This window comes from Fusarium coffeatum, assembly GCF_003316985.1.
Source record: "Fusarium coffeatum strain FIESC_28 chromosome Unknown BRIP53273_contig_173, whole genome shotgun sequence".
NCBI lineage: Eukaryota > Fungi > Ascomycota > Sordariomycetes > Hypocreales > Nectriaceae > Fusarium > Fusarium coffeatum.
This window is the reverse complement of record NW_022157966.1, coordinates 1-24,707: the sequence shown is the minus strand read 5'-3', so window position 1 is coordinate 24,707 and position 24,707 is coordinate 1. Positions and strand designations below refer to the sequence as shown.

The 24,707-nt window shown below is 48.3% G+C and overlaps 13 protein-coding genes across 13 annotated transcripts; 6 read left to right on the top strand and 7 right to left on the bottom strand.

Moving 5' to 3' along the window:
• Positions 1 to 330: 330 nt before the first annotated feature.
• Positions 331 to 2,964, top strand: FIESC28_07679 (uncharacterized protein; the record flags this gene model as incomplete). The annotated part of the gene is made up of 5 exons (XM_031161819.1): positions 331 to 399; positions 483 to 987; positions 1,041 to 1,562; positions 1,610 to 2,006; positions 2,052 to 2,964. 5 exons carry the CDS (start codon positions 331 to 333, stop codon positions 2,962 to 2,964), a joined length of 2,406 nt encoding a protein of 801 aa, XP_031014078.1.
• A 246-nt stretch (positions 2,965 to 3,210) lies between these two features.
• FIESC28_07678 (uncharacterized protein) lies at positions 3,211 to 4,440 on the top strand (the record flags this gene model as incomplete). Its single annotated transcript, XM_031161818.1, has 1 exon — positions 3,211 to 4,440. The coding sequence occupies one exon, from the start codon at positions 3,211 to 3,213 to the stop codon at positions 4,438 to 4,440; it is 1,230 nt and encodes a 409-aa protein (XP_031014077.1).
• A 392-nt stretch (positions 4,441 to 4,832) lies between these two features.
• Positions 4,833 to 5,339, bottom strand: FIESC28_07677 (uncharacterized protein; the record flags this gene model as incomplete). Its single annotated transcript, XM_031161817.1, has 3 exons — positions 4,833 to 5,032; positions 5,085 to 5,253; positions 5,310 to 5,339. 3 exons carry the CDS (start codon positions 5,337 to 5,339, stop codon positions 4,833 to 4,835), a joined length of 399 nt encoding a protein of 132 aa, XP_031014076.1.
• An 864-nt stretch (positions 5,340 to 6,203) lies between these two features.
• FIESC28_07676 (uncharacterized protein) lies at positions 6,204 to 6,369 on the bottom strand (the record flags this gene model as incomplete). Its single annotated transcript, XM_031161816.1, has 2 exons — positions 6,204 to 6,296; positions 6,352 to 6,369. The coding sequence occupies 2 exons, from the start codon at positions 6,367 to 6,369 to the stop codon at positions 6,204 to 6,206; spliced, it is 111 nt and encodes a 36-aa protein (XP_031014075.1).
• A 780-nt stretch (positions 6,370 to 7,149) lies between these two features.
• On the top strand, positions 7,150 to 8,418 carry FIESC28_07675 (uncharacterized protein; the record flags this gene model as incomplete). Its single annotated transcript, XM_031161815.1, has 1 exon — positions 7,150 to 8,418. The coding sequence occupies one exon, from the start codon at positions 7,150 to 7,152 to the stop codon at positions 8,416 to 8,418; it is 1,269 nt and encodes a 422-aa protein (XP_031014074.1).
• Positions 8,419 to 10,832: 2,414 nt separating this feature from the next.
• Positions 10,833 to 13,557, bottom strand: FIESC28_07674 (uncharacterized protein; the record flags this gene model as incomplete). The annotated part of the gene is made up of 3 exons (XM_031161814.1): positions 10,833 to 12,343; positions 12,476 to 12,603; positions 12,656 to 13,557. The coding sequence occupies 3 exons, from the start codon at positions 13,555 to 13,557 to the stop codon at positions 10,833 to 10,835; spliced, it is 2,541 nt and encodes an 846-aa protein (XP_031014073.1).
• Positions 13,558 to 14,195: 638 nt separating this feature from the next.
• On the bottom strand, positions 14,196 to 14,988 carry FIESC28_07673 (uncharacterized protein; the record flags this gene model as incomplete). The annotated part of the gene is made up of 3 exons (XM_031161813.1): positions 14,196 to 14,302; positions 14,350 to 14,894; positions 14,948 to 14,988. 3 exons carry the CDS (start codon positions 14,986 to 14,988, stop codon positions 14,196 to 14,198), a joined length of 693 nt encoding a protein of 230 aa, XP_031014072.1.
• Positions 14,989 to 15,895: 907 nt separating this feature from the next.
• Positions 15,896 to 16,925, top strand: FIESC28_07672 (uncharacterized protein; the record flags this gene model as incomplete). Its single annotated transcript, XM_031161812.1, has 4 exons — positions 15,896 to 16,202; positions 16,246 to 16,263; positions 16,305 to 16,824; positions 16,874 to 16,925. 4 exons carry the CDS (start codon positions 15,896 to 15,898, stop codon positions 16,923 to 16,925), a joined length of 897 nt encoding a protein of 298 aa, XP_031014071.1.
• Positions 16,926 to 18,161: 1,236 nt separating this feature from the next.
• FIESC28_07671 (uncharacterized protein) lies at positions 18,162 to 18,773 on the bottom strand (the record flags this gene model as incomplete). The annotated part of the gene is made up of 1 exon (XM_031161811.1): positions 18,162 to 18,773. The coding sequence occupies one exon, from the start codon at positions 18,771 to 18,773 to the stop codon at positions 18,162 to 18,164; it is 612 nt and encodes a 203-aa protein (XP_031014070.1).
• Positions 18,774 to 19,437: 664 nt separating this feature from the next.
• FIESC28_07670 (uncharacterized protein) lies at positions 19,438 to 20,266 on the top strand (the record flags this gene model as incomplete). Its single annotated transcript, XM_031161810.1, has 2 exons — positions 19,438 to 19,485; positions 19,538 to 20,266. The coding sequence occupies 2 exons, from the start codon at positions 19,438 to 19,440 to the stop codon at positions 20,264 to 20,266; spliced, it is 777 nt and encodes a 258-aa protein (XP_031014069.1).
• A 115-nt stretch (positions 20,267 to 20,381) lies between these two features.
• Positions 20,382 to 21,626, bottom strand: FIESC28_07669 (uncharacterized protein; the record flags this gene model as incomplete). The annotated part of the gene is made up of 2 exons (XM_031161809.1): positions 20,382 to 21,451; positions 21,497 to 21,626. The coding sequence occupies 2 exons, from the start codon at positions 21,624 to 21,626 to the stop codon at positions 20,382 to 20,384; spliced, it is 1,200 nt and encodes a 399-aa protein (XP_031014068.1).
• A 442-nt stretch (positions 21,627 to 22,068) lies between these two features.
• Positions 22,069 to 23,156, top strand: FIESC28_07668 (uncharacterized protein; the record flags this gene model as incomplete). Its single annotated transcript, XM_031161808.1, has 5 exons — positions 22,069 to 22,090; positions 22,139 to 22,377; positions 22,427 to 22,742; positions 22,793 to 22,889; positions 22,949 to 23,156. The coding sequence occupies 5 exons, from the start codon at positions 22,069 to 22,071 to the stop codon at positions 23,154 to 23,156; spliced, it is 882 nt and encodes a 293-aa protein (XP_031014067.1).
• A 467-nt stretch (positions 23,157 to 23,623) lies between these two features.
• On the bottom strand, positions 23,624 to 24,622 carry FIESC28_07667 (uncharacterized protein; the record flags this gene model as incomplete). Its single annotated transcript, XM_031161807.1, has 1 exon — positions 23,624 to 24,622. The coding sequence occupies one exon, from the start codon at positions 24,620 to 24,622 to the stop codon at positions 23,624 to 23,626; it is 999 nt and encodes a 332-aa protein (XP_031014066.1).
• Positions 24,623 to 24,707: the final 85 nt, after the last annotated feature.

The following is a 24,707-nucleotide window of genomic DNA, read 5'->3' as shown; positions in this document are numbered from 1 at the left end:
AATTAATTTGAGCCTCAAGATAATGAGTCCACTAATCTTAGTCCCTCAATTGGAATTTCCCATGGGGAACAACGGAACGGAATGAAACTCACGGGTAAGAATTTACTGACCGTGGTGAGTGACTGTTGGAGAAGAGGAACGGAACGGAGATAACAAAGCGGAGTAGCTGCACTAACCAGAAACAGCCCGCGGATCAACAGTGGAGCCGAGTGCCAAAAAACGGGTGCACCCAAATCAAGGCAATTTGGTCACTGCCTTTCTTCCCGCTCTTCCCGTGGCATTTTTCTTCCCTCTATTTTCCTTCCCTTCCACCAGTATTAACCAAACGAAATGCCTGACGCACAGCCTCGCGTCCGCAGACGTGCTACTGAAGCTTGCACCTTTTGCCGAAAAAGAAAGGTACCTTACCCCATTCCCCCATTCCCCCTCATTGGTTCCCCTCTCGTCCTCGGTATCATCCCGCGGGACTAATCCCTACCCAGATCAAGTGCAACGGTCAACGCCCGTCATGCATCAATTGCCAGACCTACGAGAAAGAATGCGTCTACGAACCCGTTCCCGACGTATCCAAAGCCGAAGGTCGGCAACGTCACCAACGCCTCAAGAGCAAATCCGTCAAAGCGAGGACTGCGAGTCCCAGCGCTACGGTAGTCCCCGGATCATCAGTCACCGGTGAAAGTGAAGCAGATAGTAGTCAGCAAAAAAGAAGAAGTCATGATGGCGGTAGTAGTAATGACGCAAAGTCCATCACCGCTGCACCTTCTGCGCGCCAACAGTCCTGGGATTCACCAGCTTCGCAACCCATGGATCCAGGCGTCGCGCGTCTTCTGGTGCTAGCAAATGGCGAATCAAGTTACCACGGCCGCACAAGCGCGCTGTTCGAAGATAATGCGCAAGATCAGGAAAGACCGGTTGAGCAGGAGAGTAACCCTCGCATGCCGGATCACTGGGTAGAAAGAGGTCTTATCGCAGAGGCGGCCAAGCAGCGTGGGTACCTCTTCTTATACTTATCGAGTGATAGACTAACGTGTAATGTCAAGGCCAATTGGAGGACATTCACTACAGCAAGGGCCAACTCGACTTTGACGGCGTCGATCCAGACCTGGGGATGCATCTGCTCTCGCTCCACTGGAACCGCCAGCACCACTCATTCCTGATTACATACCGCCCGGCTTTCATGCGGGACATGGCCAGCGGTGGACCCTACTTTTCAAAACTTTTACTCAACGCAATTTACTTTGGTTCTTCCAAGTTCAGTCCTCGGTTGGAAGTGCGGAAAGATCCTAATGATGTACGCACTGCAGGATGGCGGTATCGCGAGAGGGTGCGAGAACTACTCGGTGGTTCGTTGGATAGGAGTGATATTACTACTATCCAGGCGTTGCTTGTCATGACGAATTCTTTGTTTGCGTTGGGTGATGAGAGGAGTGCTGCGTGGTTGTATGCTGGTCTTGCGTTTAGGATGTTGATTGATTTGGGACTACACGTTGACTTGACGAATTCACAGTTATTCTCCGATGAGGATCTTGAGATTCGTCGTCGGGTGTTTTGGAGTGCTTTCGGTATGTTGTCCTTGTGTCTCACGATCGTCAGTACTAACATTTCACAGTGGTCGACAAGATCCAAAGTCTTTACCAAGGCCGCCCCGTTACTCTCAAAGAAGCAGACGCGATGGTGCCCATCAAATTCGTCGACACATACTCCGAACTTGAATTCTGGCAACCCTTTGCTTACTCGACGTCTAAGAACAACTACACCGGTTCACCAGCGTACAGCATCTCGACTTTCACCGCGCTATGCAAATTGTCAATCGTGATGAGCGATATCATGAGTACTATCTACACGGTACGAACCACGGAGCAGAACCCGGGCGAGTTGTCCAAGATGTTGGATAAGTTGCAGACGAAATTGCGTGAGTGGCAGGATGCTTTGCCTGATCATCTCAAGCCGGAGGTGATAAATCAGCCTGGTGCTGAAGTTCCCCCGCCTCATGTTTTGAGTCTTCAGTAAGTTACTTCCCGCCATTGATTGATCAAAAACTGACTCTCTAGTGCCATGTACAATGTCCTCGTCATTCTCCTCCACCGTCCCTTCGTCGCAGACGGTCACCTCTACAACACCTTCCGCTCCATTTCCGTCGACTCAGTGATAAAATGCTCCGCCGCAGCATCAAGCATTTGCAGTTTACTACGCGCTTACCATCGCGCATTCTCCGTCCGTCGCGCACCCTATCTCATCTCCTACGCAACCTACGTCGCAGCAACAATCCACTGCCGCATCGCCGCGAAAAACGGCAAGGGCTCTACAGCATATCTAAATCTTATGACATGTCTCGCAGTGTTCAAAGAGAACCAAGAGACTAATTCCGCTGTTCAAAAAGCTGCAGTTATTATTCATCGGTTGATGAGCAAGTATGGTGTTGTGGTGGAGGATATTCCCGATGACGCACTAGAAGCGGAACCAGCGACGCGCACACGGGATCAACAGCCTCAACCACAACAACGGCCACAGCAAGTCACAAACTTCGAAGGTCCACCTACAAATCCCCAAAACGAAACATCACCACAAGCAGTTCCCACCGTGGAAGTAAACAGCACCAGCGCCGTTCCCTCCCCAGGATCAGACTGGATCAACATCGACGGCATCATTCAAAGTTTCCTCCGCGACAGCGACCCTAACATGAATCCCGAACTAGCCACCTACGGCCCGAACCAAAACCAGATCGGACCTCAGTTCCAACCCCCGAAAATACCTCAGGATGGAGAACATTACCTACACCAGCAACAACCCGTGTACTTCCCCGCAAATAACTTTCCCGCGGGTATGAATCCGCCTCCTGTCATGGAGATGGAATGGGGTCAGAACCAGTACTGGTCATCCAATCAAGATGCGGCGTTTTTGGAGGACCCCATTTTCGGGTTTAACGGGTCTAATTCGGGTCAGTTTCAGTACATGGGTCGTTGAGATCCCGTCTTCCCGCGGGACAAGACACCAACGGTTGTCCCACGGCATCTCCGCTGCCGTTCCCGGGACATGACAATCCGGGGCAGGATACCATGTCATACCAAGCCCGAGAAATGGCGAATTCAATGGATGCAAACAAGATTTATAACTGCTTTGTTTTCGCTTACTTCTAAGTAATGTTTACTTGATGCAATTGTACAGATTTGCGCTGTAACTATACCATACCCATACTCACAAACCGCCATCATGGCTATCAAAATTCCCCAAGCAGAGGAGTACTACCCTACCCGCCATGCCCTCTCCTGCGTGTTGATGCGCGCAGGAACATCAAAAGGTCTCTTCATCCACCGCAAAGACCTTCCCGAAAAAGAAACCGAATGGGCGCCCCATCTCATCTCAGCCCTAGGATCTCGCAACAATGACACAAAGCAAGTCGATGGTGTCGGCGGCGGTTCCAGCACTACCTCCAAAGTCGCCGTCATCAACATCTCAGACCGTGAAGATGCAGACGTTGACTTCACTTTCGTTCAAGTCGCCGTTGGAAAAGAATCCGTTGACTTCTCCGGCAACTGTGGAAACATGAGCTCTGGTGTTGCACCGTTTGCTGTCCAGGAGAGACTTGTTACTCCCAAGCCAGGACAGACAGAGATCGATGTTAGAATTTTCAACACGAATACTAGTCGTGTTATCGTCGAGACCGTTGAGCTGGATCGCAATGGCGATTTTAAGGAAGATGGAGACTTTTACATTCCCGGTGTCAAGACCGCTGGCAGTGAAGTCAAGTGCGCTTTCGTCGATCCCGCTGGAAGCATGGTCGGATGTTTGTTTCCTACGGGTAACAAGCAGGATTGGCTTGAAGTTGATCCTACAGCCCTCCTACCTGATCTCTCACCCTTCAAGATCCGCGCTACGTTGATTGACGCTGCGAACCCATTCGTCATGGTTAGCGCTGCATCAGTCGCTGAACTCCTCAAGTCTGATGACGCGCCTGAGACTAAGCACGCTCTTGTCGAGACGATAAGATGTCAAGCAGCCGTTGCCATGGGTCTCGCGAGTTCCACCAAAGCCGCTGGTCTTACCCGCGGCACACCCAAGATCGCCCTCCTCTCACCACCCAAGCGATCACCCGACAGCAAGACACCCGATATTTTCGTTCAATCTTACTCCATGGGTCTTCCCCACCCCAGCTTCCAACTCACCGGCGCCGTCTGTCTCGGATCAGCAGTGAGCATCCAGGGCACCATCGCAGCTGAGCTATCAGCCCAGGTCGAGGGACCTCCTACACCTGAGCGCACACCATCACCTGTATCTGAGGAAGGTCGAGATATGTCTAGTAAGCGACAGGTGTTGATTGAGCATGGAAAGGGAACTATTCCTGTCTTGGTAGAGAAGAAGGGCGATGATGAGATTGCTAGCTGTGCTGTGTCTAGAACGGCGAGAAGGCTGTTTGAGGGACGGGTTATTTATTATCTTTAGGTTTTGGATGATTGCATTGGGCGGCGTTAGATATCACATGAATTGATCTTGCATATTCTTTTTTACATCTTGAGAACAGAACAGTGAATGACAATGTACCTTGCAAAAGAATGGCCTAAGGGTTAGTCTAACCTTTCATAAAGTCGTCAAAACATTTCATCCTTTATGCTTTCTTGCCACTAACTTATCATAACGGACGAGAAGAAGCAAGTTTGGATGATGGACGTGTGTCAACTAGGCAATTGCCTTTCCGATCAGGTCGTTGACCCCTCGCCTGGCCCTGTTTAATATCCTACTGTTGCTTGGAGCCATTGACTGTCTCTTCACCAAGGTCACCGAAGTTCAATCCACACAAGCCTGCTGCAACGGACGGGAACGGGTGCTATGAAGGTTCAGAAGGCTCTGTTGTTCCATGCAGTTGTTGTCCCATTCATAAGGGCAAGATCGTGACCACCTTGGCGTGGAAGACTGTTGAGAATAGCATGTATTTGAATATGTAGTTGTACATGAATCATCTTGGAATCATCCTTGCCAAGTTCAACCTTCTGCGTCGTCAACCACCCCCCAATCCCTTGTCGGAAGATGTCTTGGGCTATTACAATGTTAGCACCCAGCAGGATTAGCAGCGGAAGGCAACTGCCTACCATCTTGGCCTCGGGGGCCGGCAGCTGGTGCTGGTTGTGGCGATATAATGCTGGAAATGCTGCTTCGGCTTCTGCTTACGGCGGAGCGAGGGCCATGGGAGGAGGAGGAGACGGTGGCGGTGGTGCTGGTGGCGGTGATCTTCTCGTCGGAGGCTTCTTTCGACCCGGGCTGTAGCAATTTTAGTCAGTTCATGTTAGAAATAGGGAGGTGTTGATGATAGTTACGGTCGGTTTCTTCTTTGGTGAAGTTAGCATTGAGCAGTAATGGAATGGAAGTGGATTTGAACACGGTACCTCTGCGGCCTCGCGTGCCGGCTGGGAGGGGGTTTGGGGGGAGGAGGAGGTGGTGGTGGATGTGGCGGGGCGACGGCGCCTGTGGTGGTGCGCCAGAAGGTGGTGGTCTGCTTGATATCAGTGACAAATGTCTCAAGTGCTGCTGGTGAAAGTCAGTTTCACGTTGGACCAGGCTCTGGAGGGGCGCTGGTACTATAGACTGTTAGAAACCTGCTACACCATATTCGGGACAAATAAGCCAACGTACTGGGGTCCAGTTTCGCTGAAAGGCTATCAGTTAGCAGGCAACCTCTTCACATTGGATCAAGCACCACTTACGGGCCCTCGAGGGGGTTGGCCCCCGCGGCCGTCGCGTCTGCCGCCGCGGTTGTTGTTTTTTGGCTGCAGTTTGTATCAGCGTTCGGCTCGGTGGGAGATGCACCGCTCGGAGCGGGCAGATTGTCGTGGTCGCACCACAGGACACGGGCGGCGAGGGTGCGACTAACCGGGTCCCGCCTCGGCTCCGTAGAGTTGATCCCGCCTCCCGCGGAGAGGGTGACGATATGGGCGGGATAAAAATGCCGTAATGATGACGGTGATAATGGCGATAAGAGTTCCGATGTTAAGGATGTTGGTTGTTGTTCTAGACTCATCAGCTTCAGCCTCGTCGGTAGGAAGGAGAGCTCACAAATTTGTTGTTGGTAAGGATGATAGGAAATAAGAATGGGCTCGGCATCGCGGATCGCTCCGCGTCGATCTTCTCCCACTCCTAAGAGGATAAAAGTCAATGAATGTCCTGGGAAGAGTCATTGGCTATCCGCTTACGAGGATCTTCTTGAACACCTCCTATAGTGTCGTCGTCGTCGTCGCCTCCTCCTTTCTCTCGGTCTTCTCGGCCGTGCGGCCCTCATCTCGGCCATGCGCTGCGAGCCCGTAATTCTGGGTCAAAAGTTAGTGACCGTGATCGATATACTGCATCTAAAAGGGGACTGACTCGGTGCTGGTCAGACATTTTGTCGTTGGTGGCTTGCGGAGAGGTGCGAGGACGTCTTGCGGAGGACGCGCGCATTGCGGCAAAACGAAAAGATGTTTGATGAAGGAGGAAGAAAGAATTTTCGCGGGGGGAACGGCAGCTCGGGTATGTCTCTTCTTGCTCTCGAGCACGGCAGGTGCAACACCTCTTTCAGTTGGCAAAGATTTCGAAGCGATTCCATGGAATTCTACTGGTGCCTTCCCTATCACGCAACATCGGCTTCCTGACAGTGCAAGGCAAGAGCCCCGGCGATTCCTCCCCTTCCAACCCTTTGAACGCGTCACAGCGATATAGGCCGGTACCTAGACACAGATCTGAGCCATAGATGTGATCATGTGATATGAGTAACAGCCGCTCGTATACCGGTAGAGCTGAGGATGACTTCATGACCATGACAGGGCATTTTGAAATTCTTTCTTTTCGATGAAGCTCATTGTACTATGAGTCTGCCTGAAAAGAGATCTTCTAGGATTCATCCCGCGAAAATAAGGTGGTCTAAATGCGGGTCTAAACTTATATAAACTGACCAAAGTATTTCATCTCTTAGGTATGCTCCCAGTGACCAAGGTTTCTCCATCCCAAAAGCTCCATAGTCTTTCTGCTCTGATAAATGTAGTTAGATCACGGCTATGTCGATCGTAAACAAACCAATCCCAAATTGTCAAAGAATTGGACCTCGGCACATGAGTCTAGTCTAGTGCCATCTCCATCCCCTCATCCACTTTCCACGACCTTCAACCTCCCATCAACACCATCAAAATGTCCCCCCAAAAATCATCAATCGCAGGCCCCAAAGCCCTCGCATTCTCGGCAATAACCATTGGCCTTGCCGCCTTTCTCGCCCGCCCAATAACCCGCTTCACCACCGTCCTGGGCGTCTTCCGCCAACCTGTCCCTACAGTAATCGAAGATGGCAACCTCATAACCATTCCCGATACAATGCTTTGCGAGGATTTGCATCTTCACAAGCCTAGCAATCTTCTGTTTACAGCTTGTGAGGATTCATATGAGTCGAGATTTTCGTGGTTTCCTGGTCTTGGCGTTCTTCACGACCCCCGCAAGATGCGTGGGTCTCTGCACGTCATCGATCCCAAAACTTTCACTAGCAAGAGATTGGAGTTCGAAGGCTTTGGGGACACATTTGTTACGCATGGTATTGATGTTATAACTGATCCTAAGGATAATGGTGCGGTTTATATCTTTGCGATCAATCATCTTCCCAATCCGGAATATGTGAAGGATAAGACATTCGCTGGGAACAAAGCTGCTTCTCAGATTGAGATCTTTCATCATCGGCTTGGTTCCTCAACTGCCAAGTATGTTCGGTCTGTCAGCCATCCATTGATCCAAACGCCGAACGATATCGTCGTCAGGTCTTTGGACAGCTTTTATGTTACCAATGATCATTATTATCGGGAGGGTGTGATGCGACAAATTGAGGATGTGTACTACGGCGCAAAATGGTCTACGACGATTTTTGTTCAGATCAAGGATATAAAATCGAAGGATGCTGCTGGTGGTATTGAGGCTTCTGTCGCACTTACTGGACTTCATAACAACAACGGTCTCAGCCACGGAAGAACACCCGACGAAATCGCAATCGGAAGCGCAGCGAGCGGTGATATCCACATCGCAAACGTCAACGCCAACAACACCCTCTCCGTCCTCGAAACAATTCCTTTCGACACAGCCGTTGACAATCCCTCATGGTATTCCGACCCATACTCCAATGTTGGAGGCGACAGCAGCGGTTATGTCTCTGCCGGTCTCTCAAAGGCCGGCGATCTGGCAAAGTCAGTCGGTGTAGCTACTGGAACGGAACCCGTGATGGTGTGGCTCGCGCAGCATAAGAATGGAAAGTGGGAGAAGAAGCTCCTTTTTGAGGATGATGGAAAGAGGTTGAGGTCAGCTGCTACGGCTGTTCTAATTGGAATTAATCCGGCTTTGGAAGGTGAGAAGAAGAAGGGTTGGTTGTTCGTCACAGGATTTTATTCGAAGAGTATGATAGCTGTCAAGGTCGATCTGTAGGAGCATGGAAATCCAGTACCCGGGGACGGGATGACAGAATCGCACGTTTCGGCTGGATCAGAAGATAACGGTGGATACTGTCATGTGCGGTCTAATCAAAAACCCTGATATTAGAACCTTAGATCCAATTGACCTATGTAACAAGACTATCCGCTTCGTCCAACTCCTCTTTGGTTGTGGTATACGCATTTCTCTCTTTCCTTTTGGGCCATTTCTTTTGTTCGTGTTTTTTACCTTGCGACAAGTAACGTCCATCATGGAAGTGTAAGAATTACTAAACGAAGATCAGTCGTGGTAATTACAACTTTGAATTTTGAACAAGTCCTGCAAAATCGGAATTCGGCATAGGTGGCTCCTTTTGGTCGATAATCAGGTGGTAGCCATATCAGGCGTTCTGAACCCTTAAGTATCGCTTGCAAATTCTTCGATATCGCATACTTGGGTGGGACAAGGTGTTGGAGCCTTTCATTAATAATTTGGAACGTACCCAAATTAGTCTCCAATTGCAAGAATGTAGACACTTCTAGCCTGAGAGGCTTGAAAAGTGCTTCCGTATATACTATCCTCGTGCAAGCTTTCGTTGCAAGGTTCCAGACGTTCAGTTCAGTCTCCCCTCTAAAAGTGTCATGTGAGGTAGTCGCAACAAATTTGTCGTCAGAAGAAAAAAACACAGTACGACCTGTGTGGCCCACTCGTTCCATGTTGCAGAGAGTGAACTTGCATTGCCATGTGTTAATCTCATACAAATCAATGTAATTTCCATGATAAACGACGAGAGTCTTGCTATCGTGGGAGAAGGAGCATTCAGGAACTTCCCACCAGTTCTCATTCGAGGATAACTTGATTTCTGTGATTGGGGTGCCGAACTCAAAGATACTGACGTGGATACGAAACGGGACTGCAAGCCAGCGGTTATTGTGAGAAAACGCTACCCCACCATATTGAAGTTCAGGAAACGAAGCTATGAAGCCAACCCCCTCATTGAAGATATGTGTAACGTGGACTTCCTTACGGTATGGCAGTATAAGCATCTGACCATCGAACGAAAAGATAGGCGTATGCCTGTAAGACCAGGGTCTATCCAATTTCCTGTCCAGATTACAAGATGATGCAGTTTGAATGACATACCAAGGTCTAGCAAGAGATCTGGAATCGCGAGTACAAGATGTCCAGATTGTTGCCTCCGATTTTTTATCCGATCCCGTGACAACCAAAGAGCCATCCTGGGAAAACACGGGCCTGGTATAAGTTGCTGGCGACGGATAGTTGAAATGGGTTATACTTGATAGATCCCAGATATTGATTCTCCGACCAGGTGCGAGTGCGAGAATATCTGATGTTGGCGAGACAGAACTGGTGAGTGAACCTTGTTCAATTCGTGCAACCCGATCGAGCGTCGAAGTATCGAGGATGTCAACTCCATTGTCTTCAATCAATCCAAGTAAAGTTTCATGCCTGGAGAGTATAACTGATCGCCAATACATTGGTCTTTGAACTGAAGAAGAGGCAAGGTATTTGATTGCCCGGATACGCGTTTTCGTGGCTGGATTCCAGACCTCAACGTCATGACCTCTTATCAGAAAGACCTCATCCGTCTGTGATGATACAACCGACTTAGGGGGGAGATAGGCGTCGCCCATTCTAATTCGGTAGGGTTCAGTTTGACCCCTCAAATTCCATATGAGAACGGAATTGTGGGTGCCGCATGACAGGATCTGGTCATCATGGGTGAAAGCAATGGACCAGGCCGCCTGACGAGAGCCATCATTAATTATCAATTCCCTGGTGCACTCGCCGCTAGTTGTGTCAAGCAACTTTATTGTTCCATCTTCGGCACTGGACGCCATAAGGCTCCCGTTCCTGCTGAAAGTCAAGCCACGAATGGGGCCGTTGTGGTAACGGACTGTTCGAATCAAGAGGCCCCCATTCGCATCCCAGATCTTAATGCTGCTATCCCTTGATCCTGTTGCAACGTTGTAGTTCTTGGTTGAGAAAGACAATATTTTAACGCCGTCATTATGTGCCAGCAGTTTATGTAGACACGAGCCTGTTGAAACATCCCAGATCTTGACTGTCTCATCCCTGGACGCCGACGCCAAGAGACGTCCATCGTAAGAAAAAGCGACAGAAAAGACGGTGTTAGTATGACCTTCCAAGGTCAATATGCATGGGCTCCAGTAATCATCTACGCCTTGTTGCAAAGTAAACCAGCGTGGCGCTTCAGAATCATAAACTTCCCTAGTCATACTCAGACGTGGGGTGAAGTTCAACAATGGATATACCTGGAGAGGGGATTGCTCAATCCCGAACCCGGGATAACGGATATATCGCAATTCGTCTTGCACGAGGTCTTTGAGTTGAGAGGTGTGGTTCTATCGTTGATCAGCAACACTGGACTCTAATTGATATACCGTTCATACATCAAGCATGTGCTCCAGCTTCAACATCCCACTTATACCAAGGGCAATAGACTTGAGATGGCCAAGAGCTTCGACCCAAAACAGAAACTTCTGGCGCAGAAATTTGTCAACAGGGCTACCGTCCGTCAATTCTTGTGTTACTGTGGACTGTTCAGACTCCACCAAATGAGAAACCCAGTGAAGGCATTGATATGAGATGAATCCAAGACCCTCTTCCACTGTTAGTGTAGCATGAGATTCACGGTGCAGGATATCGCGCTTGAGTGACCGTGTCAGATTGCCGAGTGATCGTGAGAACAGTACAGCATGCTGTTGTTTTGAGTCAAATTTGAACCCACTCGCATCATGAAGGAGGTAGTCCTTTGCTGAGTCATGTATGAAATAAACGACTCGACGTTGGACCGTCAAGAATGAACCGCACAAGGCGACTATATCTTCAAATTCTTGCACAGCTATCTCCTGATCGTCGACCAAGTAGTAGAGCTCATCCAAAGAGAAAGGTCTAAACGCGCCCAGACTCAATGATATGATTTTTTCGTATAGCTCGTGAAAAGTCAGATCTTCTTTACCTCCAGGTGAAGGCTGGATTTGCTCCAACATCCTCCCGTACAGGGCATCAAGCCCGGTCGGGAACCCGTCAAGTCTCTTCATTGTTTGCCAAGCGGGAATTTCCTTGAGCATTCCACAAACAAGCGAAACCCATAGGAATGTGTTGTTTGATTTTGCACGAAGACGGACTCCAACGGCCTCTTTCCGTTGAGGGTCGTACCGTTTGAGTTCAGAGAGGCTTTCCACTTGGTGCGATATGTAAAGGCCAACTGCCTCGGAGACATCTATCTCATTGTCCTCCAAGCTCAATTCTAACAACTTAGGACAAGTCATTAGGATCTCTCTGATGACTGGCCATTTGCGACTTGAGACAAGCCATTTGACGTTTAGCGAAGATGATTGCTTGACAATAAATTCCATGAGCTTCTCTCGACCTTCCCTGCATTCGTCAAGCGCATCAATGATTAGAAAGATCTTTTGATCCTTGATTGCGGTAACGATACCAATGAAGGTCTTTTGCAATATGGGCCATGCAAGTCTTGGGTCTGAAAGTGCCTTCTGAAGTTCCTTGAATTGCTCTCGGACGTAGGACAAGGCCGCACTATTTCGGAAGATAATGGAGTAGACGATACCACGCAAGACGGAGGTGGCGTTATTGTAGTTTGAGTCGCTGGCATCACAGAAGAAGTATGAAAGAATGGTGTCGGAAACTGACAAGGCACTGATGTGGTCGATGATGCCGCATACGGACATTGTCTTGCCTTTGCCGGGATCGCCGTTTATCCAGAGGAGTGGGTACTCTTGCTCATACCATCTTACAAACTGCTCGTTGTGTAGGATCCAATGGTACGATTCTTTGATTAGACCACCCTTCCGTTCTTGGATATCTTCTTTGTGAGATTGCGGATCTGTTACCCAGAAGGCGTTGCGAATCTCGTCCTCGGTATCATCCTTGGCTAGAAATATTAATGGGTTAGTAATCGACTAAGAACAGCTAGGACAGAGAATTCAATGTATCTGGGAGATGCCAATATGGCGGAAATAATCTGATTGATCCACTGCTATCTTTTGGTACTGTCAAGACTTACCAAACGTTATGTTTCCTCCTGCACTATTGTAAGTGTTGTTGCTATGGGTGTTGGTACCGGAGCCATAGTTCTGCACGATATTGCCGGATCCATAGTTTGCATTGATTGTCGATGTATGGGTTGAATCACTGTGATTCTCTGGTCAGCGCTGAAAAGCATAAGCCGGTAACAATAACTTACTTTAATAGCACAGAAAGCCGACTATTGAGCTGATCCGCAGACATTGCTTCTTTTGACAGATCCTTCACCGTCTCCAAACATTTCTCGATAGGAATCCTTCCGCCAGATGCTGGCATGGGATAGGGTGTAGCTTTCACGAAGTGATTCATGTCGGCATTTTGATTCCCATCTAATTGGGCGACTGTTTGAACTGCAAAGGGAATGTTTTGCGTCGGTTTTCCTTCAAGGCGGTCCTCCATACATGAAAGACATATCCAGTAACAGAGAGAAAGGCCATGTGTGACGTCGATCAGTTTCTGCTCGTTGATGGGCAATTGGCCGGAGGATTGCTTGTAAAGTAGAGGATGTGCCAGCCTGTTGTATAGACTCTCCGCTAGACTCAAGATCTGTATCTCAAACAGGATATCGCAAAATGGGCTGAGTGGGTATTTAGCATCGGAATGCAAGACAACGTGATGATTCTCGCTTTGAAAAGAACCAAAGGTAGGTTTCCAGGCATCGGGGACTTCTCTGTCTGCTTTGAAGACATTCGTAGATATCAGTTGAAAGCTTTGGGTAACGAAAAGCTTAGCAGTTTGGATTCCCGAGGGATAGTCAACGACAATACGGAAGCCCGCGATATCATGTAGGTCGTCGAAGATCTCATCAACTTTATCATACTGTTTTCCACGATGAACTTGGCGTCGCTCGATTGACTTTGTGATTGAACTTAATGATTTCACGCGTCCTGAAACGGTGCAGCGAATGTTGAGTGCTCCTTCCAAAGCGCCTTGCAAATGTTTGACCATGTTTCCGTAATGAGACTCGAGGCGAGGCCAGACCCTGAGAAACGTCTCGACGGGAGATCCTCCTGGTTCCACTTCCCGGAATGCGAGATTTCTTTCCTCAATGAGTGAACTCATCGTACCTCATTTGTGACTTAGAAATACCAAAGACCTTAATTCTGATATTGATGAAGAACCGCTGTATGGAAGATGAGAAAAAGCGAATGTTCGTGACCAAGGTCAAACACAAGTACAATGCTGACACGAATGACCCCGCTCGTCGTAAATCAGGCCACCAGTGATATGAACTACTGAACTTGTTGGCTGCATCTAAGTTGACATGTCAAACGACTGAAATCCAGCCAATACATTTACCCCTTTATCTCACCAATCAAAATTTGAAGCGCTCAGCCTGATTGAAGCGCCCAACAGCAGGCCGCCATGGGCGCTTCCAAGTTCTATTACCGTCCTATCACATTGGTGGCTTTGTGAGATCTGCAGGTATATGCCCAGAATTGCTTAGCCATTCAAAGGTTGAGCCTGAAAATAGAACAGAAAAGTGCACATCACATCCAATGGTGGCTGGGAGTTTGGAGACGCAGAAGGCATGCTAAGACCCATGGACAAGTGGCTGATATCAATACAGCAGCTCTTTCATTGGCCAACATACCCTAGACTTCTTCTATTCCACCAAGATTCCAAGTGTTTCCTCCACTCTTCATTACCATATCAGCCCGTGAGATTGAGTGATATTGGTGGCTATCCCACTCGAACCCTCAACCTCGTGCAACAAGTCTTTCTGCTTCTTTCAACTGCTCCTTGATCAAGGTCTGCGCATCTGTTTCTTCCTTCTCAGCCTTTTCTTTCTGTTCACGCTTCTCAGCTAGGAAATGATTAGTGGAATCGCGACCCATGGTATAGAGTGCATACCTTTTGATTTATTTCTCCCAAATAGGAACAAGCCTGTTTGAACGGAATCGACCTTCCATAGCTTTGAACAAATCAACACGTCAAAAGGTGCATCTTCAACGATGATAAAAACGTCTTCTCGTTGCTTCATGTCGTTGTGCTTGTGCCATGATAGCCGGACTTCTTGCTTTGGGATAAAGGTAAGGCTTCCAAGCATGGTGAGCTCACGCTTCTTTTGATGCTTTCCTGGAATCGCAGTTATCAATGTTGGATCGATCTGGTTTTTCTTGAGTATCTCCGCGTTCACGAAATTCTCATCGCTGCCCGTGTCGTATTTGCTTCGCACGGGTACGAATCGCGGAACGAGTATCCCATCTTCATTCTTGGTCTGGATGATGACGACAAGGCTCCGGGTGAAGTCATTGATCATTAGCTCTTGTACGTCGGCGGCGAATGCGCGTTGCATTTTCTTCTTGGTGGAGGGCGAGAGCTTGGTGGCCAAAACAGGATCAGCACCTTCGGTATCTTCTTCGTCGTTCTCGTACAGGACCTGCGCTATCGCCATGCTTTGGACGAAGTGTAAGGAGCCATGTTCTTGCTCAATTAGAGAAGTACGAACCTTAGTTTCAAGAAGTGCTGGTCCGTCCTCAGACTTGTCATTGTCAGTAAAGAAACCGGGATTTGGAACTGTCTACCCACGTCAATGAGAGGTCTCTGAGTAGAAACACAGAATCACGGAACGAGTTATAAAGAACTGTGAAGTCCTTCTCTGGCCAAGCGAGCCTCATTCTTTGCTTGCTCCAGGGTGTTGACTCTTTTCCAAAATCTGCTAGCTCATCCCGAGGTCCAGGCTGATCCATAAACTTCAATAGCTCGCACTGGCTGTTCAAGCAAATCTCTGCCGATATCTGAATTGATGGTGGTGATAGGTTGGTGTCCGATAGTATCGAATAACATTCTTCCAAGATGTGCTGTATAATCTGAACTTCTAAATGCAGCTTTCTGACCTTTGCAGAACTACTGACATAGTTGTGAGCCAACTGAAGGCTTGAGGAAGAAAAGGCAGCTAGCGATGCTATAATTGAAATCGAGGTTCTGGAATCCATGCTAATCAGTCAACGATAGAAAGTCAATAGATCGGAAGGAGGAAGTTAGCTTTCATATTCTCCCTGTGTTTGATCCAATGGTCAAGAGTCAATGAGAGATAGGAACAGACGTAGAGCAACAATGTTTATTATGCTCATATATACCCACTATGAACTGATGACCCCGCCTACGGCATCCTTTTGTGTCGCAACCTGCCTGTTGCCTACGTTTTGTGATTTACCACATAGCCTTGAGAAAGGGTCTCACAAATGCACACGCCAACCAATGGTGGGCTGATGGTATGACACAAGCTGCAGCCCGTAACAAAGTGGCGTACAACAATGCAACAGCCTGCCTCAATTCCCGACGATCCTCTCTTTTCCTTTTATTCCACGAACAATCTAATTCCCCATCCTTACCACAAGGGCAAGAAAAGTCAGAAGGAAAAGAAGAAAAGTTCAAACGATATATAGAAATCACAATGGCGGCGCCGCAAAGATACCATCGACTTGCCAGAATTATGGAGGAGGATAAAAACTTTGCCATCTTCCGGAAATTTGACGAGGTCAATATCACACAGCTGATGGCGCTACAAGCAGAAATTGTCGAGCTTCAGTATCGGTTTCAACTGAAAGCCGAGCAGGATGATAAAAACGGGCACATTCACTCGGGAAGTTTTCACGCACTTCGGCATTCGGTACCAACGAGAAGGGACAAAGAAGCTCATAATGATGGCAACGATCAGTTAAGCCTTCTAAATGCTCTACGGACGAGGATTACTGAGTACAGTGAGTTTCAGTCCCCCGTTTGAAAATTAATCTAACAAGCCAGACACTTTACTTCTACAAGGTAGGTATCCACTGGAACTTCTATACCTACCCTGGACAAAGCACTCACTGGCAACGAAGTCGCAGAGCTATCGAAACTACCAACTCCCCAAAAGTCGCAATTAGACGCCCTACAGGATTGGCTCACAGATCCTAAAGGTGGCGACAACTTCACAGCGAAGATGGGTGGTACGGAACTTTACACTTGGAAACCGACAGACGTGACAAAATACGTCTCGCTCCGCCAACCAGCTGAAGATTCCGACCCGTTCACTGAATTCATCATGGGTGTCATGGCTCGAATATATCATCGCATCTTCAGCCAGAAGTTCATGACTGGCCGAGTCGTCGACCTCGAATCTGGGCTGACCTCATATTCGGACTCCAAGCTTATCAAAGCGAGCAATCTGATTGCTGTCATGGTGTCGTCAGCACTCCCTGTATTGACAATATTTGTTTTGAATACTCTCACCTCGACGACTCTGAGGTTGGGTCTTACTGTTTTGTTCACCGTTGTTTTTGCTGTCGTGCTGGAAATATTTACTAGTGCGAAGAGGATTGAGATATTTGCTGCTACAGCTACGTAAGTATGCTATACGGATTTCGTGAATGAGGGCTGATGTGTGATATAGGTTCGCCGCTGTCGAGGTGGTGTTTATTGGCAGTGCTTTGAAGAGTGATTGAGGACAGTCGACAAGAGTAGGAAAGGGTATGAGCTATTCTTGAAATAGTGAATATTTGAGCGAGGCTTTTTCTTTCAATCCGTTATTATTCCATCTTAATCACACATGCCTAGGAAAACTCCAACCAAATTGCTAATAATCCCCAATGTCCAATTGTCTAGGAAACTCCCACTGTCTCGGAAACTCCATTCCCCATCTGCCCATCAACTCCTTCAATTCCGCCTCCGTGCCCGGCACGACGTTCACGAAAACCCTCCCACTATCACCTTCACTCATACACGGCTCCGAATGCACAGCCCCAAACTCGCGTCCAACTTTGAACACAGCGCATTCTCCCAGGTCCGCCACTTCCGCACCACAAGGTCCAAGTGTGGCAGCTAATTCGCTGCGTACGGCGTCGGAGGCTGCTGCGCATGCTATACAGGTGAGGAATGAGCAGTTATGCTCTGTACTTGCCGCGCGACGAGCAGACGTTTGGGCTTCTCGGGCTGATGATTGGTGTGACAGGGGAATGAAGAGTGTTGATGGACCGAGAAGTGTTGTACAGATCTTCCAGTTCGTCCCATTATTCTGGTGAGCCTTCGTGTATGGTGATTTGAGGCCCAGTCTTGTTCCCGGTAATGCGTCGGTGAAGAAGAGTTCGTCGGTATGCCATCTCGGCCGATCGAATTCGTGTGTTGGTGTCGAAGCTCGTATTGTGAGAAAGTAATGCTGAAAGCCCTTTCCTTCAAGGACAGTATTTGCACGATTCAAGAAAGGAATAAGTCTGTCTTGCACAGAGCCTGCGAATGTCCTCTTCTCGAAGTCGTGAAATGTTGATGGGAGACCTTCTGACGTGTCGATCAACGGTCCACAGTGGGACCAATAAGCCGTCCGCTTAACAGTTATTTCATCTTGGCACTGTAACTCGTCTTTGTCCCCAAACTTGAGAAAGCTGAATTCATTTTCAAAGGCCGCCTCAACAGCCGCCATGATGCACTCGTTGTTAGAGTAGGATTGAAAGAAGATGAAAATGCGGTGTTTCGTTTGCTGACGTGGTTAGTCATCATTGATGAAACAGCTGGCGCGCTGAAGATTCCGCCAGGGCTGACGAGCCAATCGGTTCTTGTCAGCGGAGACGCGGGGTCTTTGTTGGTTGAACCAACAGATTGATATCAGGTAAATTTGGTGTTTGTGTTTCAGATAGATCATCTAACCGGCTACCGCGGGTACGAATAATATGGAGTTTATGTGGTTCTTACAGGGCTGCGTACAGACCAACGACACCTCCGGCTCCAATGAGGACAGCTCTGACAAGATTGAGCCAACGGAACTTTTCCAACAGCTGTCTCACTTCCTCATCCTGTTCTTGACTCGAGTCTTTTTCCGTACGTTCTTGAGGTCCACTTAAATCCGTGAACTCATCGCCTTCACCACTACCCATGACGGAGTCTAACGCACTTCTATCAGTCTTACTACCATCTGCTTTCCTACTCCTAGCCCCACCCAATTCATTGTTCTTCTTGATAAGCGCAAAATTGGTAGGAATCATAAGTTGAGTAAAAGGCGCGATGCCAAATGAAAGTGCTGCAGCCAGTAAAAACCCATTTGCTTTAGGTGTGTTGGTCGAGATTGAGTATAGGGTGGAGCTGCCATTGCTGGCTGAGGCAGAGTATATAAACCCGATCGTCGAAAGTAGCGAAGCGGAGGGGAAGACGTGAGAGCCGCGACTAAAGAGCCACCTAATGGAGGGAAGAGAGCGCGATGCGGGTTGAGATTGGAGTTCGGGAACGTCGAAGAATGTCAGGGTGGCGATCCCGCCTGAGGCGATGAGCGAGGTTGCGATTGAGAAGACTTCCACGTGGGACATGTTAAAACGGTTTAAAAACGTGTGAGTATTATTAAGAATTGAATTATTGAATTAAAGTGAAGAATAAGATCTGTTAATATATGTTTTTCGATATGGATGACGTAGATGGATTCATATGAAAATGACGTCCAACACATGTGTCGGCATTTTGCCAATTTCCGCTTCTCCGTCCAATATGCACCAGACACTAAACTATGATGTATAACAAAAAGGCAAGTAATTCATATTTGAACAATTCTTCGTCATTGATTCAAGTGATATTATGTACTTTATCACGAGAGTTGGTCCTGGACATCCGCCGTTGCTCACTCACTACCCATTCTCACATAACTGGAACATCCCCACACAAACTTTGAAGGCACACGAGGCACCGCGATCACCTCCAGAAAATTACCCGGTCCCAGATATCACAGCTTGTCATTGTACAGACCATGAGGAAAAAAGACGTGGTGAGATTTAAGCTTGTGATTAATGCTGCCATAAGCCGAACCTCGCAACAGCTGAAATGTAATTGGCCGGTACGGGCATCACAGTCAGCTGCCAAGACTTAGTTGTATAAAGAACCCGCAGGACCGTAGGACACGGTGATAATCTTACATCTTTCACAAATTCCATTCTCTCTACTGCCTTCCTCTCGCAATCGACATTAATGACAGACGCCAACATGGACGCAGCAGAGAAGCCAACAAAGCCGAGGCTCATCTACCTCGCGGTCCGTCCAACCCTCTCATCCCCAGAAACCTTTTTACTGACATCTCACCCAGCACTCCCCAAGCACCCAAGGAGTCCTATGGCTCTTAGAAGAACTCAACGTAGATTACGATATCACCAAATTCGACCGACCCGTCAGCACCCTTCAACGCGGCATGAAAGAAACCCACATCCAAGGCCACGCACCCCAGCTCATTCTTCCCGACGGGCGCGTAATCACTCAAATGAGCGCCTGCATGCTCTATCTCACCCAGACCTACTCCACCGTCCCAGCCGACCGTCTTCGCGAAGAGTATCTCATCAGTCTGGCTATAAGCGATATCATCGCCAGGTTGTCAATAAAATACCTTTTCTACGTCCTCCCAACACAAGTACCCTTCCCTCTGAGCTCCATAGTGAGACTTTTGGGTTGGAGTTTGAACAAGGGGTGGTTAAATGAGGAGGTTTACAATGCGCTCCAGGTCGTTGAGAATGAACTCGAGGGACGGGAGTACTTGATGGGCAGTGAGTTGTCGAGGGCGGATATTGCGATTAAAATGAGTGTGGATTTGGCTGTACATCCTAAGATGGTTAATTTGGAGAAGTTCCCGAGGTTGAAGGAGTGGTATGAACGGTGTGAAGCTAGACCAGCGTGGAAGCGGTCTTTGGAAGTGGGAATTGGGTATCAACTTGACTGGGCAGTTAGATATCGGGAGAGTCAAACTGGACCAACTTGGAAGTTGCCCGTCGTTGCATTGGCTGGGGCTTTTGCTTCCTACGCATACTTCTACGGTCTCAACTAGCAAACACATCTTGCATATTCTATTATATTTCCGTTCTGAGCCTTTTTGCGGAGCAGCTCCTTTCAACTATCCCGATAAAGCGGCAGGATAATCGTGGATATTTGTTCATCTACAACTATCCCTCCCAGAGATACTCCTGCTCAACACCCGGTATCAACTCCTTCAGCGCAACCCCATAATCCCCACGATTCGGCATTCTCATCAAAGTATGAATATGAAATTTCGCCGGCTCCTCATTATTCAAAAAAACACCAGAGTGATGATCAAACTCAAAAATAACAACCGGACTCTGAATCCTGTAATAAAACGGGTCATGCTCCCCAAACCCACCAATCCAGCAGAAATACGTCTCGCGGAACCACTGCTCGACTTTCTTAAGATACATCATGCGTGCCTGGGCGGGAAGGTATAACAGAAACTCGTTTGCGATTTCGAGAATGTTTTCTTGTTGTGAGCGTGTCATTTCGGAGACGAGAATTCCTTCGTAGGGAACGATTCTGTTGTCGCGGTATGCGCCGCATAAATGGCGTTGGTCATCGTGGTTCCAGCGTTTGGGCGGCATGGCTGGATTTTTCATGAGTTTGTAGACCTGTGCGATTCTCTTCTTCTCGTCTGGAAGACTCTGCATCAATCGTAAACCCATTTCTTCCTCCTGATGTAAAATCCGAGTGCCCTTATAAGGACCTTCATCAATGAGGTTGGGCTCTGCGCCAGTGAACCAAGGAGACACGACGATCTGGGATTTATAAAGAAAAATGTTCAAACACAGATGATGGCCGTAGAAGGAAAAGCCCCAAGGACGATCAGTGGATGGTTCGCCGAAAAGAACGAAGTTGTAGGAATATTCATTCATGATGGATGGTGTTTCGACCAATTCACCCAGGAAATGGTTTACGCGCATTGCGCCGAGGGCTTTTTCGTATCCTTCTGGTGAGAGAGTGACTTCCAGGATTTTAAGAACTTTATTTCGTACATCGGCCGTGATTTCATCGAGACGGATGCCTTTGTCGCTAAGGAGGAATTCGGGATTGGACCAGCTACGCCATTCGGGACTGTCAATGTGATAGAACGTCTTTTGCTTTTGATCGTCTGTCAGACTATTACAGAGACTCGCTGCTGCTTCGACGATGATACGGATTGGAATGCCTTCATCTTGAAGTTCGAAGAGGCCGTCCTTCACGACACCTGGAATTGTTAGTTGAGTTACGTGAGGGCTGGAAAGAAGCGTACCATCGGAAGTGATGCCTTGATAAGGTTGCTGGAATAGCCTGCGCCAGTGTAGCCACAGACCATGAAGCCAGGGTGGTTGCGCATTCTTCTTGAAATTCTCGGCGTACGTATGCGCGTCGTGCGTTTTCATGTCTTGGAAACGGGGTGTATTGAGATCGGGAAGGTACTGGCGAAAGCCCTCACTGTCGCTCGATTGACACGCCATGACTGTTGCTGTCCCGTTGCTTCACGGTAGATTTGTCCAATCGGTGTGTTTCTGAACTAAAAAAAGAAGTTCCACCACGTTGACTATCAATGAGTTCAGCCATGAGATGATCTTATTTGTGAATGGACATCATCTCAAGACGAAGGCGGATATATCTTTCGTTTTGAGAATCTCTCTTCCGTTTCTGCGGTCGCTGATTGGCTCGATTTACAACCCCACGTTGAAGTGCGGGGATCACAGCCCGAGGTCCACAACCTCCGATGTAGGAGACTCCATGATAAGGGACGTAAGTATGGCGAGCAGAATGTGAGAGAATATTCACCAAAATCCTCATTGTTACTCTTCATTAATAAGTTACGCGATCAAAATGGCTTCTCCATCGTTCAAGCGTAAGGAAACACCCCGACTAACCGTCAGGTATTTCTAACCATGACCAGGCCTCGTACGCTTCATCCCAAAGTCCGACTCTCCAACCATCCTCATCGGGGAACCAATCCAAGAAGATTTGGATATCGGTCTCGCCACTCGTGAAGGCAAGAGTATCACCGTGACAGTCTTCTCTGGAACATCCGTCCTATCCCCAGGTGTTCCCACAGACAGAACTGAATCTGTTGAAAGGATCTTATCACCTCTGGCACAAGAGGAAGTGGGCACTATCCGCTGCATCGGTTTAAACGTAAGTTGCCTTGATATTGCAGTAAGAGTGGTGACTAATGTGAGAATAGTATGTTCAACACGCAAAGGAAGTAAAAATGGAGATTCCCACCATCCCAACGCTCTTCCTCAAACCAAACACAGCCCTAGGCGATCCCTACCCCTCCCCAACCTATCTTCCAAAAATCACCCAAAACGATGGAAGTGGCGATTACGAATCCGAACTAGCAGTCGTCATCGGCAAACCAGCCAAGAACGTCTCCGAAGAGAACGCCATGGAATATGTGCTGGGTTATACTGCCGCAAACGATGTGTCTAGTCGTGTTTCGCAACTCAATCAGAGCCAGTGGTGTTTTTCTAAGGGCTTTGATGGGGCTTGTCCTATTGGTGAGTTTGTAAGACTATTCATTGGAAAGGTGCTAATGGGATGGTGGTAGGACCTGTCTTGGTTTCAACGTCGGCAATACCGGATCCTACAAAGTTACATATCCGTGGGTTGAAGAACGGCAAGGTTTTGCAAGATTGTTCTCTAGAGTAAGATACTCTAACACCCTCCTACCATCTACCATCAGCCAGCCACTAACCATGTCCAGCGACCTCATCTTCAGCATCCCAAAGCTCATCAGCTTCCTCTCCCAAGGAACAACCCTCCCCGCCGGCACAGTCATCATCACAGGTACACCAGCAGGCGTAGGAATGGGAAAGAACCCCAAAGAGAATCTTCAGGCTGGCGATGAATTTAGAGTTGAGATTCTGCCACACATTGGGACTCTGGTCAATACCTTTGAGAACGAGGAGTGAGTGTCTGAAGTCAATATGCTCAAGGTTTGTGAAGGTGTAAATGATGGATATGAGATTGTTATCCAAGGTTCTCGGCTAGGGCTGAAAGGAGGGCCAGGTGGATAACAAATGAATTGTCCACGCCACAAAGAATAAAGTAGCCTAAGTGTCGGTCTAAGTTTGGTCAAAGTTGTTCATCTCCCATGCTATTCGCGCCTTGTTCTTGTGATATGATGTGCGATCAACCAGATAGCTAGCCTTGCAGTAAGGTTTATCTTCCAGGTTTAAGCCAGCACAAAAGCTGAGTCACGGTGGCTTGATGTGTTGGATCACAAGAAAATGTCCATTATTCCTGCAACTTTGACTGATGCTGGCACAAGGTTAAACAAACAATTAAAGTATATTTCCTCTCGTCTCAATGGACTAATTCGTCTCGTCTCAGTAAACTAATAAGCCTAATTCTGCTTCTCAATAGCACCCTTGATAGCCTAGGTCTCAGGGTTAAAAGAAGCCTGATCTCCCACCCCCAATTCCTGATTCAGCCACTCCCGAATCTTCTCAAGACCATACAAGTCATTTTCCCGAGCGCTGACCTTCATATCCCCGGCATTCTTCGACCAGCCTGGCGTTCCAAGCTTCCTAAGCTCCCCACCTTCCACCGCGCACGAGTCAAAGTCAATGATGACTGCACTGTCATTCGCGTCCATCATGATGTTGGACGGGTTTAGATCATTGTGTGCGTAGCCGAGGTTGTGTAGATGCGTGATGCCGGCGGTGATTTCTTGCATGACCTTCACTATGTTCATCGGGACCTTTGATTGAAATCGGTCGAGAAGGGTTATGGCGTATCTGCCATATACGAGGCTAGTGATACGTCCCTGCTGTACGACACAGCCCCAGTATTTGGCCAGATTGGGATGCGGATTCTTGAGAAGGACTTCTCCGATGATCGCCTCGTCCGTGACCGACTTCGCGATGACGGTCTTGTCGCTGAGTTGGTTGTAGCCGGAAAGACACGGCATCTTCATGTAGCAATAGCTCTGTACGGGAAGCGGCGCAATCGTGAGGCTTGGTGTGAACACAGGCTGATAATGCTGGACCGGGATAACCGGGTGCGAAAAGATCTCGTGCGGCTGGACCTTGAAAAATCCGATAGCGAATCTGGTGAACTCCTGGGGGATAAGGTCTGGCCCCCGAGGCCTCATGTCGACTTGCTGGAGGTTAACCGTGCAAGGATTAAAACCGTTACCCATCTGGCTGTAGATTTCGCAGATAAAGAAATGCTCGTTGTCGATGCAGACGATCATCTCGTGACAGAAGAATACGTTGCCGTTCCACTGCTCGTTCACGTCGACGATCTTCAGAAAGGGCAAGGGCAGATGGCTGTAATTCCAGGACGGTGACATGTTGGGACTCGCGGCAGGCCGAAAGCCCGGATCAAGCCTGTTGTAGGCCGGGGCGAGAGGGCGTATATTTGGGTTTGACATGATGAATGCTGTTGGGTTTGAATGCTTGATGTGATGATGTGAAAGCGATGGTTGTGGTTGATGTTGGCGGGGGGGGGGGGGGGGG